Source organism: Synchiropus splendidus, chromosome 9 (assembly GCF_027744825.2).
Source record: "Synchiropus splendidus isolate RoL2022-P1 chromosome 9, RoL_Sspl_1.0, whole genome shotgun sequence".
Lineage (NCBI taxonomy): Eukaryota > Metazoa > Chordata > Actinopteri > Syngnathiformes > Callionymidae > Synchiropus > Synchiropus splendidus.
In genome coordinates this window covers 12166839-12186071 of record NC_071342.1, presented here as the reverse complement: position 1 = coordinate 12186071, position 19233 = coordinate 12166839, and the positions used below count along the sequence as shown (strand labels likewise).

Below are 19233 nucleotides of genomic sequence, written 5' to 3'. Positions count from 1 at the left end.
CGTGACCTGTAACGCTTTGCAGCAGCGGGACGACTGACGGCTCAGTGAGAGGAAGTTAACGTCTGTGTTACTATGTGACCTAAAAGAAGTGTGCCGTAGACCGAAACGATAAAGAGGTAAACCCCATTCCTACATTCGTCATTCGTTCTATTTATGCCACTTTACGATCTGGAAACAAGGCGTCCGGGTGCGGAATGGCCAGTATCAATCATGCTACAAACAAACTTAGGCCTGTGCTAACGCGACCTAGCTCGCCTGTCTGGCAGATCTAACTCTCTTCTTTGATAATTCTGTAATTTGAACCTAGAGTTATACATCGTTTCTTACGACGCGTGTAGTCTATGAAACGGTGCACAACATTTGTTGTATTGGTTTTCGTCACTCACATGTTCGATTATCTGCAGGTTGTTGTTAGCCACGTAGCGTGAGCAGGCTAACAGTAAATAGTTCGTTGCTGTGATAAAGTTGAACTGTTCGGTCGTATGTGCGATTAACGACGGCGCTTAGTTGAATATAAAGGAAAGCTCACACTTTATCGGAAGAATATTACGAGACTGCTGACGTTAAATCGCATATAGAGACGTCCAAAACTGGCCTGATGCAACTTTTGCAGCTAGCACGATGCACTATGTAGTATTGATGGAACTTCGCAACATGTTTGCCCAAAACAATGTCCCTCTTTCACTATAATACACTGCGTTTTTTATTTAGATTTATAATTTATGTATTTAGAATTATTCGATATCCGGTGCTAGTTGGGTCGATCACACGTTATTCAGTGCAGCATGTGCAACGGGAGATGACGTGTTGTCCTTAATATCTTCTTGATCCAATAATGCACATCTCTATAAGATCAGTGATTTATGTGTACTGATTTGAATTAAAGTACAATAAACGACTAAGGCTGTACATATGTTGCTTAGAGACGATGTTTTAAGTTTAAACTGAATAGTAAGATAACATAAGACTCAGTAATTTTACTATTGTGCCATATGTTTTTCCATTCATGTTTTGCTCTGTAAAACATCTCACCTATCCTTTGATATTAAAGCGCCAGGTTCTTCTGATCCACAAACAGAATATACTTGTCAGTAAAATTATCAGAACATTGTTTAGTTGTTGTGGTATTAATTATTACAATTCATCTGTGAGGCACACAATAACAAGCTGCACAAGACATTTAAACTCAACTCAACAAAAGTTAGATTTCCATTATTGCTCTCATCTGTTATGGTGAACTCAAGTCAAGTTGGTCCAGAAAGCAGTGTTGTTTTTCTCTGAACGTGCTTTTCGGGCTTCGGGCCAACCTTGTGAACTAGATAAAAGTCCTGGTGTAGATAATACTGTAAAGTTGACGGCGCAATATGCTGACAAAATTTTGTTCACTTGGTTAAAGATGTAATTAAAATAAATGTCATGGGGTCACTGTTTCACTTGAGGTCCCTAAGTTATAGCCGGGGAGGTGTTAAAAGTCCTAGCTGCTTGAAGATGTGATTTTGAGTTGAGAATGTATTTTCTTGTTTCAGGACGTGAGCAGCCTACATGGATATTGTGGACACCTTCAACCATTTAATACCAAGCGACCAGTTGGATGACTCCCTGGTTATAGGTCAGAATCTGGAATGTGAGGCCAGTAATGAGTTTGGACCCGGACCCCAGCTGGACGACTCACTCAAGAACATGCTCAGCGACAAAGACCCCATGTTTGGGTGTGCAAGCTCACATTTTAACCTGCTGGACAATGAGGACCCAAGTTTTCACATGTCTGGTTCAGCAGGTAAGTCAACATGCAATGGTTGATTGAACACTTACCAAGACCATTGAAAAGTTCTGTTTTAAAAATGTTACGCTACAAGATAAGTGGGAAAATTACATGTTTTTAGTTGGTACCCACATAATGGTTTGCAATCACCAAAGCCAAGTGTCACTCTTTTCAATAAATTGCTGCAGTTCTGTGTAAAGTAAATAGGTCCAGACAAAGAGCCTAAGTTCTTTGTAGCACAGACGCTACCTTTATTTGCTATAAATAAATGTTGTGTCTGTGCTCACATTTTGCATACTGGTATTCTTTATTGTTGTCCACTCAATTCACATCATTGATAGTGAATTAAATGTGTAAAAATTTTTTAATTATGCTAAATTAAGAATCAGCTACTGTGACATTAATTTATTCAGTAGTTTATTAAAAAATATATATATAATTTTTAGTAAAGAATAATATTATTCAAGGTGTGAAGCATATGATGTTTCACTAATTCAAAACTTTTCCATGCTTTCAGCAAATAGCATAGAAATTTAAGAATTAGACAATAAAATGTAAACATACAGAAATGCCCGCTGTATGGTTTTTGTCACTGTTGAGGATGAAGAAGCAGCTCCATGCTCCATGCAGCTTCATGACATTGCCCTGTTTCTATTGTTTCAAAAGCAGAGTTGTGGATAATGTTGAAAACCAAGAATAGCGGAGCATGTTACAGAAGAATCCAGAACATTAGAGAAGTGTTTTTTGTGCTCTGATTATGTGAATGTGTGCTAAATAAGCCAGTGACGGCAGGTGACTGCTTCGTTCAAATGTTAATCGGCAGAGGCACCGTTTCTGTTGTTTCAACATTATATACTGTGTCTGCGTAATTTAATGACAACAATGCTGCAGAACCTCACCTCCATCGCCCTTTTCTGTCATAGCGGAGCTCTGTGGTACACGATATTTCTGTTGTGTCAACAACATAGTTTCTTTAACTGATTTAATAACTCAAATGCCGTGTTTGAGAGCTCAACTTGCAGAAGACACTGATCTGCGCAGAACTTCAGCGGAGCGCAGAGAGTCATGAAAACATTCACATTTACTTTAGGTTCCAACTGACTCACAAGACTGTGAATGTGTACCTCACTGTAATGATTTGAAAGCAGAAATGTACTTTTTCTGATGTTGTGATCTTTGCTTTATGTTTTTAGCTGGCCTTGGTTCAATACCCACTGGCCTTGAAGAGACCCCTCGAGTTAAGCTGCCTGTCGGCAGGCCACGGAAGCGTCCTCGTCATGTAGAAATCGGTACGTTCAGATCTTAACTCCCCTTTGTATTGTGACGAAAATGATTCCTATGGTTTATATTTTATTTCTTGTATGGCTTTGTTCTTTGTAATGACATTGCCTTTGAATATGGAGGTGTTTTGTTGTTGAGTGTTTTTTTTCTTTGTTTAATATACTGTACTGTTAATGGTATTTTTTCTATCTGCTTTTTTACACTTCCACAGATCATATTGGAGACACAGACGTGTCCAAGAACAGTGTGCAACCCGCCCCTCACAACCCATCACAGTCATTTCTCATTGAGAAGGGGGTTCAAGGCTCCCAGCTTAAGAAAGAGTTAACAGAAGGAGGACGCATTAATATTAATGACCTTGATGGTGGATTGTGGCTTAATCCTTCAGTTGAATTAAGAAGATTGACAGTGACAATTGGTGGGTTCAGGATAGAGTTGCTTCCAGGACCGTCATACATACAGACTACTGACCCGATGATGGATGATAGTTTTGCGTTTGATGAGAACCTTGGTTTCCCTGTGTTGCCTGATGATGCCATCGGCGCCAATAAGCACATACAAGAGGTAGCCCAGGTTGATGTAGTAGAGAGTGGTTTTGACGACGAAGCAACTCTTGCCTTGGGCCCATATGTAAACCCTAATGATGTGCAGAAATCAAATGGAGCTGACGTAATGTTCCCCTACACACAAAAGACAAAAGTTGACAATCAAATTGTGCCTGGCAACAAGAGGTCAGTCTGTCATAAAAAAGATGCCATCCAACCGAACAACAAGGGCAACAAAATCATAGGTGCTACCAATGTAAAGGGAAACCAGACCGCAGTGAAGAGTCTGCACAGACCTAAAGAAGGCCTCATGTCTCCAAAAAGTAAACATGTTGCTTTGACTAAAACAAGCACCATGGTCAAGACTCATAAGGATTCTGATATCACGCCATCTAAAGTCATCCCTAAAGGAGACATGCACAAAATCAAGTCGCCCAAGGAAAAGAAGATCACAGACCCTTTGAAACGGCCTGCGGATGCCAACCCTGGCATCCCCGGTGCTAAACTGCAAAAGCTACAAATGAACACAGACCATAAAGCCAAGCCAAAATCGTCAGTTATACCGACATCCCCTCTGAAGAAGACAGCCACATCTGGGAATCGCTCTAGTGATTTACACAGTCCCAAAAAACCCAGTCATCTCGCCAACAGCCATAAAGTCGAGCCAGCAAACCAAACACATTCCCGTCCTGATAATTCTTTAAGATCACCTGATGATGGAGGGCAGGAAAAGCCCAAAGTGAAAAAGCCTGAAAAGATCCTTCCAAAACAAAAAAGTAAAACTCCAAGAAGCATCTCTGTGGATGAGCCGCAGCTGTTCATCCCTGACAATGCCCCAGTTGTTGCAAAGAAGGACAGTGCTGAGGAGCAGTCTGCTCATGTGGAAGAAGCGGTGTGGGACGGTAACAACTGCTGTGGTCTCTGCAAGAAACACCATAACAACTTGTGAGTAAATTGTATGCTGACTCTTACATACATATGATTCCTGTCTGTTTGATATAATTGAGGTGAGGTGGATATTTTGACTGCATGTCCTCTGCTTCAATCATGCTGTTGGGTGCTGGTGCTGTAAATCCAGCAATTGATGGGCTCCTCTTATTAAAGGAGAAGGTGGAAAAGCATGTATAAAAGAATAGAACAGAACAACATATTTACTTTCAATAGCTTAATGTGGTCTGCATTGCTTAAAATATGTTTAATAGAATAATGTGTTGCACATTCATTATTAACAGTGATTTATTCTGTCGTGCCTCTCTTCAGGTTCATGGTGGGCTGTGGTCGCTGTGAAGACTGGTTCCATGGTGACTGTGTCGGCCTCGACCTGACAAAGGTGCATGAGATGGAAGAAGAGGACCAGATGTACGTTTGTTTGAGGTGCTGCGAGGAAGAAAGCAAGAAAGTGGAGACAGAAATGCCAAGCACCAATGTCATGGCTGAAACGAAGGAAAAGACTGAGGCGAAAGCCCAGGATCTCAAGCCCGCATCTAAAGCCAAACCAGGACCTTCCCAGTCTCTCTCTTCAGGGGGGGTCAGGCCAGTAAGAAAGGTAGATACCTGTCTTCCAAATGTCTAATAGTCACAGGAAATGAACCAACAAAGTTAAAGAAATATTACATACATGACATCATTTACTGCTTTTTTACATGTAGTTTAGCTTGCATGGATACTTTTTTGATAAAATATAAAGAAATCTCACACAACTGATCACATGACTGGTTTTGTGGTGTTTGTGTAGACAGTGTGTTTAAAAAAAACAAACATGTTCTATGTGTTTCCTGCAGCTTTTTCTTCCTCTGATATTAACCATAGCCTGTGTAACCAAAACATGAGGGTTTGTCATCTTTTTACTTTCTACATCACCAAAGGTTTGCACTCAGGTGGATGGGTTTTTCACTGTGAGAGAACATTTGTTACTGGGGATTCATATATATTTTAATGTAGAAAATTGCTTGCTTTTAATGCTGTATTTTTATTTCTAAAGGATGCTGACCGAAGATTATCTGTGGATGTCAAAGAAGCATCCCATAAAACAGGTACTCTTCATTTCAGTTTAAAAACTTTGCTTTATATTGTTCAAATGATAGAAAAAATACAATCTCCCTTGACGTTAAATCGCGCCTTAATTCTCTAATGTAGCCATTAATCACCACAGTTTCTGCCCATACAGGTGGGAAGCTGGAAGCAAGAAGCAAGTCTTCATCGTCTGCAAAGAAACCTGCCTCCGTCGAAGAAATCAGACGCAGTGTACGTGATTCACTAAAAGAAATCCTCATACAGAGGTAGGTGTTCAACAAGTTCAGCATCACATCAAAGATTAACCAACAATTTCCTTGAGGGGTTTACTGCATGATCTGTTTTGTTGTGCTTTGCAGGTTGAAGGAATCTGATTTGAAGATCTCGGTAGAGAAAGCTTATGAAGTTGCAAAGAAGACGGAGCGGGAGCTTTTCCACTTGTATAAAGACACTGAAAACAAGTACAAGAACAAGTATAGGAGCTTAATGTTCAACCTGAAAGACACAAAGAATAATGTGAGTGTGATTTAGATGTTTTTTAACCCCAGAACGGGTGAATATAAAAAGCCTTTTTTATTCCCTTAGGTGCTTTACAAGCGTGTTCTGAGAGGGGAAATCTCACCTGCCAGTCTAATTCGGATGAGTCCTGAAGAGCTGGCCTCCAAGGAACTGGCTGCGTGGCGTAAAAGAGAGAATCGACATGTAAGTATTTAAAGTAAATTCTTCAGTCAGAAGCGGTACTGCGACACCTTTTCTTCACTTGCAGTAGCTGTATGCTTGAAGTATTTGTGAGCAGCAAAAAGTTGTTTCTTTGAGTTCGTAGTAGTTTGATTTTGAGGTTTCATGGTGTCTGAACTTCATGAATCTTATGGAATGGCTAGTATGGAGGCAAAGCTTCTTCAAAGATTCTTCCATGTCTAAAAAAAACGATAAAGACATGGCCTTGGTGAATTAATGTGTGCCCACACTGTTGGGTACCTTGGGTAAGAAATGTTATTCGTTTCTCACAGACAATTGAAATGATTGAAAAAGAACAGAGGGAAGCGGAGAGAAGGCCGATCACGAAGATCACACACAAAGGTGAAATTGAAATCGAAAGTCAAGAGCCGGCTAAGGCACCGGAGCCAGCAGAGGTGAGGGACGGCATGAAGATTACATTTTTCTTCCAATACCTGGCCTTTTTATTTACCCCACAATGTTCTCTCAGCCTGCTTCTCCAGTCAAAGTAGCTGAGGTGGTAGTGGAGCCTCCAAAAGCTCTGGAGAAGAAAGCGGACAGTGTGGAGACAGAGAAAGACACAACGCACCAACACAAGTCTCACTTGTTTGATCTGCACTGTAAAATCTGCACAGGTAAAGTCTTGGTATTTCTCATATTTTCAATTGACGTCTGAAAACTGTTTCCTTCTGCTGAAGGTCGCATGGCTCCCCCGGTGGAGGAGGCGCCGAACAAAGTGCTCAAAGTCGCGACGACGGTGGTGAGGAGGCAGTCTGCGATATCGGAGGAGCCAAAGACCACAAATCCTCCGGGGGTCGATGACGACGCTCTCCACGCAGTCCTGGAGGAGAGCCTGCGAAGTGCCCAGTCAAGCTACGAAGGACGGTGAGAGTCACTGAGAGTTTTTAAAAATTTTTTAAGAGAATATATTTGCAGTGTCAAACATTAAGTATTGTGTGTTATTTAAAAATGAATAAATGAATAAAAACAACCTCACAAATACACATCAGTTACACAACACATGATTAAAAAATAGGGAAAGTGGCAATAAGAGGCAGATATTATAAGAACCGTTCCTCCTTTTAAATGTCTGTAACATGTAAGACGAAATATTGACAAAATTTCTTAGCATCATAGCAGTTGTGTGTTGTGATATTAATAGTCAATAAATAGTCATGTAACATTAAAGTAACATGTTTATGATGTATCGGAGGATTGAAATAACCATTTATTCATTCATAATTTCCGGACCATAGAGCGCACCGACACATTAGCCCACCCACTAAATTTAAAAAGGAAAATAGCTCTTGTTCATACATAAGCCCCAAAAAGGTCAGTGGTGCGCCCACCTTAAAAATGCATGTGCACTAGTTTTGAAAACGGGGTCCAGCATTAAGACTGACTCATGAAACAAACTCTAAACTTGAATCATGAATTCCTCACAGCTTTGATTTATGTTAAAGCGCTTCAGACTCACCCGTGAGTGAGTTCTGACACCACAGGTAAAGTAAATAGAACGCCTGTGATTTCATGGGTTCAATGTGATGAAGCTCAATATTTTGGCAGCATGACACTCTAGCAGCACCGTTGTGTAAGCCATGGTTTGGACCATGACCATGTTTGACCAGGTAGCCGTCTATAGTCTGAAAATTACGGTAGTTGTGACACTTGTGTACTGAAACGGTTTGATGATCATTTTGCATTTTCATGTAATCATGATGGTCCCGACATGATGTTGCTGGTTCTAATATCTCTACCTCACAGGTCCGAGCACACCGTTGGAAGAGAAGTGGAGACAGCGTTCCTTTCCAACCTGAAGTCATTGTGGCGAGGGTTCATTAACATGCACGCAGTGGCGAAGCTTGTGACAAAAGCTTTTCCTGTTTCTGGGGTCTTGGACAACTTGATTCAGGTAAGAAGTCTTTTCTCTAGGTCTGCCCACTTTTGTACATGGAAATCTCACTATACCCCACTTGTGTCAGGTAAAGTGGAGGATGCCACTGTAAAATTTACAATTGCATTTTTCCCCCGTATATTGTTATTCTGTGAAGCACCAACTATCCCCCACCTCGATGGACATGAGATGATGATGAAGGCGACACAATGTTTGTTATCTCTTCAAACATGAGACACGATCTGAGAGCCTTTCAAATGTGTTTTTTTCCCCTCAGGATCTGCCAGACAGCATCCAAGTTGGGGGCCGGATCAGCCCGCAGATAGTCTGGGACTACTTTGAGAAAATCCGTGCGACGGGAACTAAAGTGAGTATTTATGTTTTGGTCAATCAGATTTTCATCCTAACCCATCCATATTTAATGCTGTTGATCTTTCTTCTTTGCTCCTGTAAATTGAGGCAGGAAATGATTCACAGTTTTTTTTTTCTTTCATTACAGGAAGTGTGTTTGATTCGCTTTTCTCCTGAGACTGAAGAAGATGAGATTTCCTACACTCTCCTCTATGCGTACTTTAGTAGCCGCAAGCGCTATGGTGTTGTGTCCAATAACCTCAAGCAAGTGAAGGATATGTACCTCATCCCTCTGGGTGCTACTGAGAAAGTGCCACAACAGCTTGTTCCCTTCGACGGACCAGGTGAGCCTCGATTGAACTGCTCTGACAGCGGACAACTCAGGTGTACTCATTAACCTTTTCATTTTCCAGGTTTGGAAAGCAACCGCAACAACCTCCTCCTTGGACTCATCATTCGTCAGCGGCCGAAAAGAGATTTTCTTCCGGTGGACTTGAACGAAACGGCAAGGGTCATTCCTGAAGTCAAGCCAATAAGCATATCTCCGAAACAGAGCAAAGCAGCTGGAGTGGAAGAGAGTTTCTTCCTCACCGCCATCCCTGCTGCTATGAAAACTGAGAAGGAAACACAGCCAAAAGCTATTGAGGAGGAGGTGGAAGAAGAAGAGCCAGTAGAGGAGAGTTTTGATGAAACATCTGCCACCGAGGAGAGCGGCTCTCAGGAGTCGCTGAAACCCCTGCGCTTTCTTCCTGGGGTGTTAGTGGGATGGGGCGGGGAGCTCCCCCCGCTGCCTGATTTTAGTGAGAAGTCCAAACCATCAGCAGAAGAAGTCCCCACAGTCAGTTCAGCCTCGAAGACTGAAGCCCCAAAAAGCACGGTGCAGAGGGAACGTTTCGTCATCAAGAAGAAGGAATCGAAAACCATAAAAGTCGAGCCAGAGGACTCAACTAACAGTGACAAGCCTGGTGCCAGTGACTCGTCTGGAAAAGAAGCGCCTGCACTTCCTCAACGTGTCGGCTTGTCGCTCAAAGATAAACCTCCGGACGTGTCAACCACAGCTTTCCTGGCCAGTTTGTCCACGCCTCAGATTTCAACTGAATCCACTGACACAGCACTGGACAAGGAGGCCGAAACAGGAACAAATGGCGGCCAGAGTGTATCGAATGGCTCCAAACCTCCTCTCAGTGGAATTTTGAAAAAATCTTCAGTGTACCCCGTAAATGAAGACACCTCACACAAGTCAGAAGATCCACCCAAACCAGCCGCTGCTGAGGGCTTGAAGAAACAAACAATCACAACGTTTCACCAGGGGTATCTACAGATGTCTCAAGCTGAGAGGAAAACCAAGGAGCAAACTGCTGTTGGAAATACTGTTACGACAGATGAGCAGCCAAAGCCAGACAGTTGTGTGCCTGCTGAGTCTTTGTCTGACCGTCCTGACCCCCATGAGAACAATCTGTCATCGGCTCTGTCACCAAACCCAGATGACAACGACCACAGTGTGACGTCAGACAGTGAAAGCGCTTCACACTCGCTGTCCTCAGAACATTCCTCCCAATATAGAGACACCAAACGCCAAGACGAGTTGTACAGTGACCCCTGGGAGAGGCCACGGAACACCGAGGACCGTCACAAGAGGGATCACAGAGGCCCCCATCACGGGAAGAAGAGCCGGCACCACGACCGGGAACGGGAGAAGCCAGAGCGTGGCTACGACGACAAATACAGAGAGAGAAGTCGACACCACAGCCACTCGGAGGACCGCTACGGCGATAGAAGGAAAGAGCGGCAGCACAGCGACGACTACGCCAGCCGCCACAAAGAGCGCCACAGACACCGCAGAGACTCGGACAACGGACGAAGAAGTTCAAAAGACAGCTACTCTTAATATTGTCACCTGTTGGCAGGTATCATGGTTACAAAGATGACTTAACCATCACTCGCTATTTTCGTTCCACCTGTTGGCAGCTCCGTTTTTTTTCTTGTCAACACTGTGTCCTAGAAGTCCATTTCACTTTCATCGCCAGTAACATTTTTCAACTCAGTCCGTTTATTATAAATTTCTGTACACGTTGGTCTTCTCACGGACTGCTGATTTCACGATTTGTCCAAGCTTGAGCATTTGGCATGAATGTACCAGAGACAACAGTTCTTACCTACTTTTAAAAAAGAAAAAAATCAACGAAAATATTTTATACTTTTCCTTTTAAAGAGAGTATGTACATTTTGGCGTGTAAAGAAGTGTGCCTTTGCACTGTTTTATGTACAGTTGGTAATAAAGCTAATCCTTTTGTATTATTGATTATAAAAAAGACTCATATTTCATTTGTACAGTAAATATATTAAATTAAAGAGAATCTTGACTTTGTTTTCTTCTCCTACAATTGTCTATTACAAACCATTGGAAAATACTTTTTTTTTAAATAAAGTTTGATGAATAAACCTGCTCAGTTTTAGATGAAGCAATGCAACTGGAAGTTGGTGGAATGAGTTACTGGCACATAATGACTGAAAACTACCTCGATGGACAGTTAAATGGGCTTTGGAGGCTGCGTAACTATGGTTCTTTGACGTGTGCAACGTCCTGTAGTAAGGCTTCGTAATTGGCGCAGGCTTGGCAAACACCTGGAACCTGACAGAAGGGCCACTGCTCCCAAACTCTGGAGAGGTGGAAGAATAAGGGTGCTTTCACACTACGAGTTCTGTCTCGGGTGGGTCTGAGTCCGACTCGGCCCCCCGCTGTGTAGCCTCGCACCTCAGGCGCTGTCCTTTGTTCCTCCTCAGCTGGCGGCACTCTGTGCAAAATAGCTGGTTTGTGGCCCACGGAGAAGCACGTCTCAAGGAAGTTATAAGAGAACAGGCCCCTGACTCCGGAGCCCCTGGTAACAGCCGAAAAGACTATTTGTTCAGGCACCTAGTGGAACTCACTCCATTCGCCTGATCAAACGGGTAAAAATAAATAGAATTTTGGGTGGGAAGTTCCTGCTCCTAAATGTAAGACCCAAAGTAAACCCACGGCAGCCAATCAGATGCAGGCCTGGCGAAAGTAAACCCACGACAGCCAATCATCTTCCAGTTACGTGGTGCGTGTTGGACCAATCAGTTCCTCTTTGCCGCTGCTGCCAAATACAAGTGTGCTCCAGTCACACTTCTGCTGTCTTTGCTATGTTGAGGTGAGTCAGTCTTTCAATCTGTAAATTTCATATATACTGTGTATGGTTGAGACAATGATCCAGTTGTTGGAGCTTGATCAACGCACACTCATTCAGTGATAAGGCAGGCACATTTATTTTCCTCAAATCAACTCAACAATTCTCTGATCAATACATGCTGAACAAAAAATATCTTCTCTCAGGTATTCAACAGCGGCAGAAGAATCAGGAGAAGAGTGTCCCGTCTCGGGGACTTGCTCCAACAAACCTGATCCCTGTGGCATCTCAGCAGCTTTCACCACCAAAGGAAAAACTGGACCACCTTCCGTCCTCATCGGGCCCACAGCACACTCCCCTAAACTGAAGGGAAAGGCTCCTATTCTACGGCCCATTGCTCCTGTCCCCAATGCACTTGTACTTGTAAAGACCATTCCAGCTCCTGGGTTCAGGTCCCTCATCCCAGTCAGGATTGTGTCCATGTTGCCGGCAGGTTCTGGAGCCACTTCAGCTGGTGCAAGCCAAGCGCCACGTCTTCCTCCACCTGCTGCTCCTGTGTTCCGACGGGCCCTTGAGGAGGAGAGTGGTGTTGTTAAAAGGAAATATGTGAGAAGTGTCACTCACAACACCTGCAGACTTTGTGCTCATCCTCGAACCACGGACTTTGGACATAGCTGCTTTGGCAATGGCATATTTTGTCCAGCTGCGGAGGGTCGATGACAGCTCCAGCACAGTGGACAGAACATGAAGCTGTGTGTTGATATTGTAATGTAAATATTAAACTGTATTTTTAACATGTGAAAGTATTGGGAACATGAAGCAGTGTCTTCATACTGTAAAGTAAACGTTGAACTGTATTTAATTTTGTATTAAACCTTCAAACTAAAGTGTAAATATTCATCTTTTGTATCTTCCGTGCCTGCGTGGATCGTTCCCTGTTTGTATATAGTTGTCTTGAAATGCAAATGTTTGGGTGTGTTTGTGAATTTCAATACATATCCAGTGTTCACTTTCAATCTTTCATCGTACGTTCATTAAATTTGACTGTACCAACACTTGAGTCTGTTCATCATTAAAAAAAAAATACTCAGTCTTGGAGAGAAGACATTTCTTATAAGCATCATAAGAGGAAACATTCCATTTCATTTGAAAGCCAAGCAATGTTGGTAACTAGATAGTGCCAAAACGCGGTTAAAATGAAACTTTCCAACGCCCTGTCCCGTGCGTCTATGGGGGTCAAGTGAGCTTAAAGACTGGGCCCCTTCTTCTGCTTAACCTGTAGCCTCCTACTTGCGGCAAAGTGTGATAAACACATGTACTTGCCACCCAGCAGGGGGCAGCACCCATCCCATGTACTGAAGGGAAGGCCCAATGATATATTCACCCTCCAATCTTACTTCTACACAAGGCAGGCTTTGCACACTCTACTCGCAATGTACTCCCAGCCAGCTGCAGCCAGAAGGAAGCCCCCCAAGTGAGGTGCGACCAAGTTATCTCAGCAGCCACCTGCAACTGAGCCAGGTTGTGAAGGCCGTGTGACCTGTTGACCCTGTGCTATCAATGAGTCCTGTAGAGTAGTGGAGAAGAGCTTTGCAAACAGGAGGTTGATGTGTTGAGAGGATTTTCCTCTCCACACCCTGCTGACGCTCAGAAGACCGGAAGGGTGGACCTCTACTAAAAGGGCTTGTTGCCCTCAGTACTCTCTCCCCGAATGAGCCAACGCCCGAGCAGCCTGGTCCAGCCGCAACAGCCTGACTTGCTGGTCCATAGGTCTTTAACAGTAGATCAAGATACAGTAGAATCATGTTGCAAAAGTGAAAAGTCATGTGTCGCCCTCGCAACCTTCCTTGGTGGAGGATCCAACACACTCACTTGATCATCCTCCCATGATGAGTTTGGCTGTGAGGAAGGTGAGAGTCAAGAAAATTTCAAAAGATGAAGACCAGAAGAGCCTTTTTTGACTGGACCTGGAATCCTCAAGGTCTATAGATTCACTTAGACTCCCACAAGGTGTGGAGAAACCTGCATAGCGAGCCACTGTGACCACGAGGGGCAACTCCCAGCATGGTTGCAGCATTGGACCTGTTGAAACAGAGGCATTATTTGGAATGCGATTTCATCATATGCAGGTCAAGACTTGTCAGTTGAATGTGTCGAAGACAGGTTTTGAACCTCCCCTGACCACCACACCACAATTTCTCGGCCTATTTTGATGTTGACATGGTCCAACAATGACAGACACATCGTTTTAAGTCATTTCCCATTTTGAACCACATTATTTTTATTTCATATTCCCACCAAAATTATATTTGCTCACTTTGATCATTTTCTGTTCGGTGGAAAGTATCTAATATTCATTTATTTGCAGAAGACAAGTATTGTTCGTGTATTTGTTACACAACATGTCTAGCGAGGTGCGCGCAGTCACTACTTTTTAGAGTGAAAAGTATTCAAGTTTTTACTTTTGAAAATAAGGTAGAGACTGTGAGCTTTCCGAACATGGACGGTAGGCCACATATTGTTGCGGTGAATTACTGCTGTATCAACAGTGTTTTATTTGTGGTGCATATGATGCAAATTTGCTGCTGTCCTCTCATCTTCTCTATCCGATCCAAATTCCAAGCTCTCCTACTTTCTTGCTTATTTAAAACAATGTATCAATAATGATAGTATGAAAACAACAGCAAAAGACACAAGACAACAAAAGATCATGATCACATTTTACTTGGGTCTCATAGAAGGTACTTGTTTGGGAGAAAACCTCAGCTTGTGTGTATATTTCTAGTGGAGATGGGCTGATGACTTTTTGAAGATGTGAAATGAAGGAATGAGTTCAGGCCAGATGTTCAGTACCAACATAATTTATTGCAATAAGTCATTTACAAAGCGCATAAATATCTATAAAAAATCCAAAGGAATTTCACTGAACATTAACATCCAACATTTATATACAAGAGCTGCCAATGAAATAAATTCCCACCATGCCACAGTTTGTATTACGCACGTGACTTGTCCAAATCATTTTCTCGGGTACATGACTCCTTTGGTGTATTCAGGGCGCTGTGTGTTGTCTGCTATCCATTGGTTGTAGTTGCTGACTTGTGTGTACACCCCCGGCTGGTTCTCCTTTCCACAGTCGACTCCCCAACTGACGATGCCAAACAGAAACGCTCGACCAGACGCTTCGCACACCAGCGGCCCGCCTGAGTCGCCCTTTCAACAGACAAGAACATGTTCATCAATAATGCTGAGAAGTAGCCGCCTGAAGATCCGAACAGGCTTCTCACCTTGCAAGCATCGCTTTTCCAGTCAGGACTCGCGGCACAGAACATGTTGTTGGTGAACAGGTTGATATACTCTGCGCTTCTTAAACAGTCCGCTTGAGGCATCAGGTTGACCCTCGCCTCCTTCAGGTACCTGGAGTTCGCTCCATCTGTCAACACAGTTCTGTTTCAAAAACTATACCTCTTTTTCCCTGTGTTTACTTATAGAATGACATGACAGATGCAGTTTTTTATTATTTGATCTATGGGTGTCCCTACAAGTCAATCCTTTTGTGACTGATAATGATCAATACAGTAACACATTTCTTTTTATATAAAAACATCTTGCTCTAAACAGGATAACCAACTTTTAGGAACCTCAGGCTTCCCATTTTGTATCTTTTAATATTGATTGCTATATACAGTTCATAAAATAAATTGCAGTTCAAATTTAAACATGAATGTATTAAATACAAACAACGGCAAATGCTGGTTAATATCTGTATCATTTATGTTAATATTTACCCTAATGGGCCTTTGTTTGATCATTTTTCACTTAACTTTTTCCCTTAATACTTCAATCATTTTTTGTTTTGCTTGTGTTCTGTTTCTTTTTAAGCTTTTTTCCTAACGTGACAATGGCAGAGGGTTGAGTAGTCTGCAGTTCTCACAGTAACTCTGCTGTCCGTATCCCGCAACACGGCATTGGAATCCAGCAGGAAGTCGGGTGAGAGGAGGCGGGAGACAAACAGTCCGTGCAGAGGCTGTTCGTCGAGCACATCCTCCAGCGACGCTTCTGATTTGAATCAAAGCTAAAAACAAGATCACACATGAGTCGAAAAACTACGGTTTCAACGTGTGAAGTTTCCACTCACCTATGTCATTGTTGAAGTCCTCAAAACCTGGGTGAATGATGAGCTTTTGAACCTGGAAGGTTTGCTCTTTTGAGACGTTGCTCTCATTGGTGGGATTCTTTCCAGTGAACACTGACAAGTGGCGGATGTTGGTGGCTGAACTGAACAAGCACAGTGGCAACTCTTAGCACGACACCAGTGACTCACTCAGCCTTTCTTCCTCCACACAGGACATGATCTGTGCTTGTGCCTCACCCATCAGTGAAGCAGTGAGCAGCCGTGAGAACCCAACATGGCGAGATTAAAGAGCCGCCACACAGGAACTTCTTGCGGTTAAAGATGGATGTGACCCAGGGCTGTGCCTCAACATCGATGAAGGACCCGCCCACGATGCGATGTGTCCTTCCCTCAGACTTCTCACCACAAGTGTACTCTGCACAGAGTCGGCCAGTGAGTACTTCCAAAGATGCTGCATTTTAAATTCATTAAAATGGCTCTGTGTTCTCACTAGAGAAGCTAGACTTTTACACCTGACCACTCACCAGTGTCCAATGCCGGTGGTGAGGTCACCGCGCCTGGATGGAAATACAGCCGTTTGGTAAACATGATGTTGAGGATTTTTTTTAAAAAAAGGAAATGATTTGTCACTTACATCTTGGAACATCACAGAATTCTCTGATAAACCTCCTCCCTTTCTTGACATGACACCAGGGCTTCAGGCTTTGGTCAGGATTCCTATTGAAAAACAATTGGAGTGAGAATTCATTTACTCAATTTGATCAAACTTTTTAGCTCTTATGACCGTTGCAGTGCATTATGGGACCTGACGTATTGCTGGTGGCAGTAGGGCATTAATAACCATGTAATTTATGTGGATCAGTCTATCTACGGTTTCGTGGAGGAGGCTGTTTCATTCCAAAGAAGTCAAGCTCATAACAAATAACAGGTGCGTTTCCTGTTTGGAAGGTCTTCCTCCTCTCCTCCGACATTCATATCAGTCTGTCAAACAAACATACGTCCACCCATCTGCAAGTTTACCTGCAGTATCTGTGATCACCAACACCTCTTGAGCTTCCCCACTGCCCACGAAACCATCTCCAGTTGAGACACAGGCGGCCAGATGCGGACTCTGCCAGCGTCCCCCTGTAGCTGCTCCCGTCCCCTGACATGCAGCTCTCTGGGATTCACATAACAAACACCTGTGAACGCGATTGTTGCGGAGATGACTGCAGATATACGTGTCCACTGTCTGCTCACCTCTCCTGTGGACCCCCTGTTGTCTCTTGGGCTTTTTGGACAAGCTCTGTGAGAGGCACAGACGTCAGATTGTTTCTCACATCCAGTCTCCTCCTTGTTTACTCACCAGTTGAACACTGGCTGCAGCCATCACGGCGAGGAATACAAGCAGGTTCATCTCGGTTTCACTTCTCCTTGCTGGGAATATTTTTGTCTGTGGTCAGGCAGAAAAAAAAAATGATTTAGAGAAGTGGTTAGTCATGCTTCTTATAGGAGATGCAGGTGTGCTCCGAGGATGCTCTCCTCACATGAGCGGACTCTACTCTGAGCCAATGACGGATGACTAAAGCAACTAGCTTTGTACATCTAGCTATCTATTGGGGATGGTGCAACCTCTGAACTGTGTGCCAACTGTTTGCCTTTATTTTTATTTTCACTCACAGACAGACTTGCTGCTGCTAAATTCACTAGCTAGACTGCAGGAAACCACAGAATCAGGAAAAAACATTGGAAGTGTTTCCAGCGTTGGACCAACTCTTTACTATGAAAAGTAAATATTACAAATGCTAAAGATACTGTATTGAAAATTTTGTTTAGTGCATTACTACTTCAATCTCCCAGATTTGACTTAGACTAACTGTGTTTGAAATATAGATTTTTATGGCAAAAATATTGGAAAGTTTAATGAAATGTTATGCTTTGAAACTATTATTATTAATTGTTAGTAGGATAGAATAGAAAACTGTGATGAATTATTGTAGTCATAATGTACTGCAAACTTAGTAGTAGTTGCGCAGTCACTATTAGCCAATTTCTTTTTCTTAAGTTGTTTCTTCGGTAAACGCATTCATTTTTACTTGAATTAAAAATCAGTGAGGCGCCAATGCTGTTATTTATTTGCAATTCTGTTGAGGGGTTAAATGTTTTTAATAGTAGTGCAAAGCAAAGAGCTCTACTCACGAAGAGGCTGCTGTCTGCGTCCCTCAGAGTTCCACCTGTGTTGTCTGGGCGTCCGATCTGCTGCTCTTTGTTTAACAGCTGAGAAGGAGGTGGGCGGGAGGGCCGAGCCAATCTGAAAAGTTCACACAGAATTGCTGATGATCATATTTGCCTTGGTCAGATGATGTGTCACATCCTGTGACAGATAACGCCTCCTTCCTTAACCACGATGATAGAAGGAAGAATAATACAACCAAAATTGGACAGGCAACTGACATGTGAGTGACAAGCGTCTGGGCAACATTTTGAAATCAATTCAAGAGATCAACATAAAGTTTTCTTTCATTTCTCAATATGGTCACAAGGCAGAAGAAAAGGGGAAGATGACCATAATAAAAGATAAAAGCTGTTTTCATTATCTGTCACGTCAGAAATGTCACCTCTGCAACAGTATTTGCCAGTGAGATACCCATGTTAGGGCCGCACCCTAAAATACTTTGATATTAATATTAGGGCCCATGACAATTTGCCATAAAGTAATGAAGATAAAAGCTATTAAATAATGGTAATATGATGGTAACATTACGCTTATCTGATTGATGGGGGCAGCAGGTCGAAACACAGAGGTTCTATTCACCTTCAAACACACATTCAAACCTCTGTTTGTCCTCTGTGACACCCTTCCCAGTCTTCGTTTAGTTTTTGTTTTGTAGTTCTTGTGACCATCTGTAACGTCAGATGTCCTGCACGATTTAATTAGGTCAGCACAAAAGAGCAGCAACAACAGATGAGAATTGAGCACAACATAAATTCCCTGCAACATATAACTAAACCAAAAAAACCACTAACCCATAAAATAAACCAGTATATGAGAGCACCGCGACACATTTAACCAGTAGAAGTGTCTTTCTCCGAGAAGAAATAAGGTGCTATCACGAATGAAAAGTTGGGGAATTTTGTGTATTCAGAAGCATGTTTCCACGCCTCTAACACTGTCTGTTAATGTCAACGTGTTTATACATACAAGCCAATGTTGTAACCTCTTTGCAACAATGTTAATTTTTAAGAGCGATATTAATATTTTTAAAAATCCTAAGCCATTAGGTGATGACTTCTTTGATGGTTAGACCTCCCTGGAGCCCTGCTGCATCCCTCTGACCAGTTTCAAGGCCCTTCAAGTGTTGGTCACTCACAAGGAAAACAATGACTAACTTCCTCGTACCGGCCAT

At 42.8% G+C, this 19233-nt stretch overlaps 2 protein-coding genes across 3 annotated transcripts; one reads left to right on the top strand and one right to left on the bottom strand.

Moving 5' to 3' along the window:
• Position 1: 1 nt before the first annotated feature.
• On the top strand, positions 2–10983 carry phf3 (PHD finger protein 3). 2 transcript variants are annotated; one of them, XM_053875684.1, is made up of 16 exons: positions 2–116; positions 1527–1777; positions 2956–3051; positions 3255–4533; positions 4849–5134; positions 5570–5621; positions 5756–5867; positions 5961–6117; positions 6187–6303; positions 6612–6734; positions 6809–6953; positions 7017–7203; positions 8083–8230; positions 8490–8579; positions 8712–8907; positions 8977–10983. In XM_053875684.1, the coding sequence occupies exons 2-16, from the start codon at positions 1543–1545 to the stop codon at positions 10449–10451; spliced, it is 4698 nt and encodes a 1565-aa protein (XP_053731659.1). In that variant the 5' UTR covers positions 2–116; positions 1527–1542; the 3' UTR covers positions 10452–10983. The 2 variants fall into 2 exon arrangements, with proteins under 2 accessions (XP_053731659.1, XP_053731660.1); XM_053875685.1 differs by lacking the exon at positions 2–116 and adding an exon at positions 123–187.
• Positions 10984–14572: 3589 nt separating this feature from the next.
• Positions 14573–19233, bottom strand: LOC128764604 (tissue-type plasminogen activator-like). The gene is made up of 12 exons (XM_053874507.1): positions 19227–19233; positions 18026–18159; positions 17193–17279; positions 17087–17132; positions 16868–17006; positions 16482–16564; positions 16372–16404; positions 16085–16262; positions 15851–15990; positions 15647–15787; positions 15000–15145; positions 14573–14925 (listed from the first exon to the last, which is right to left on the bottom strand). Exons 1-12 carry the CDS (start codon positions 19231–19233, stop codon positions 14731–14733), a joined length of 1329 nt encoding a protein of 442 aa, XP_053730482.1. The 3' UTR covers positions 14573–14730.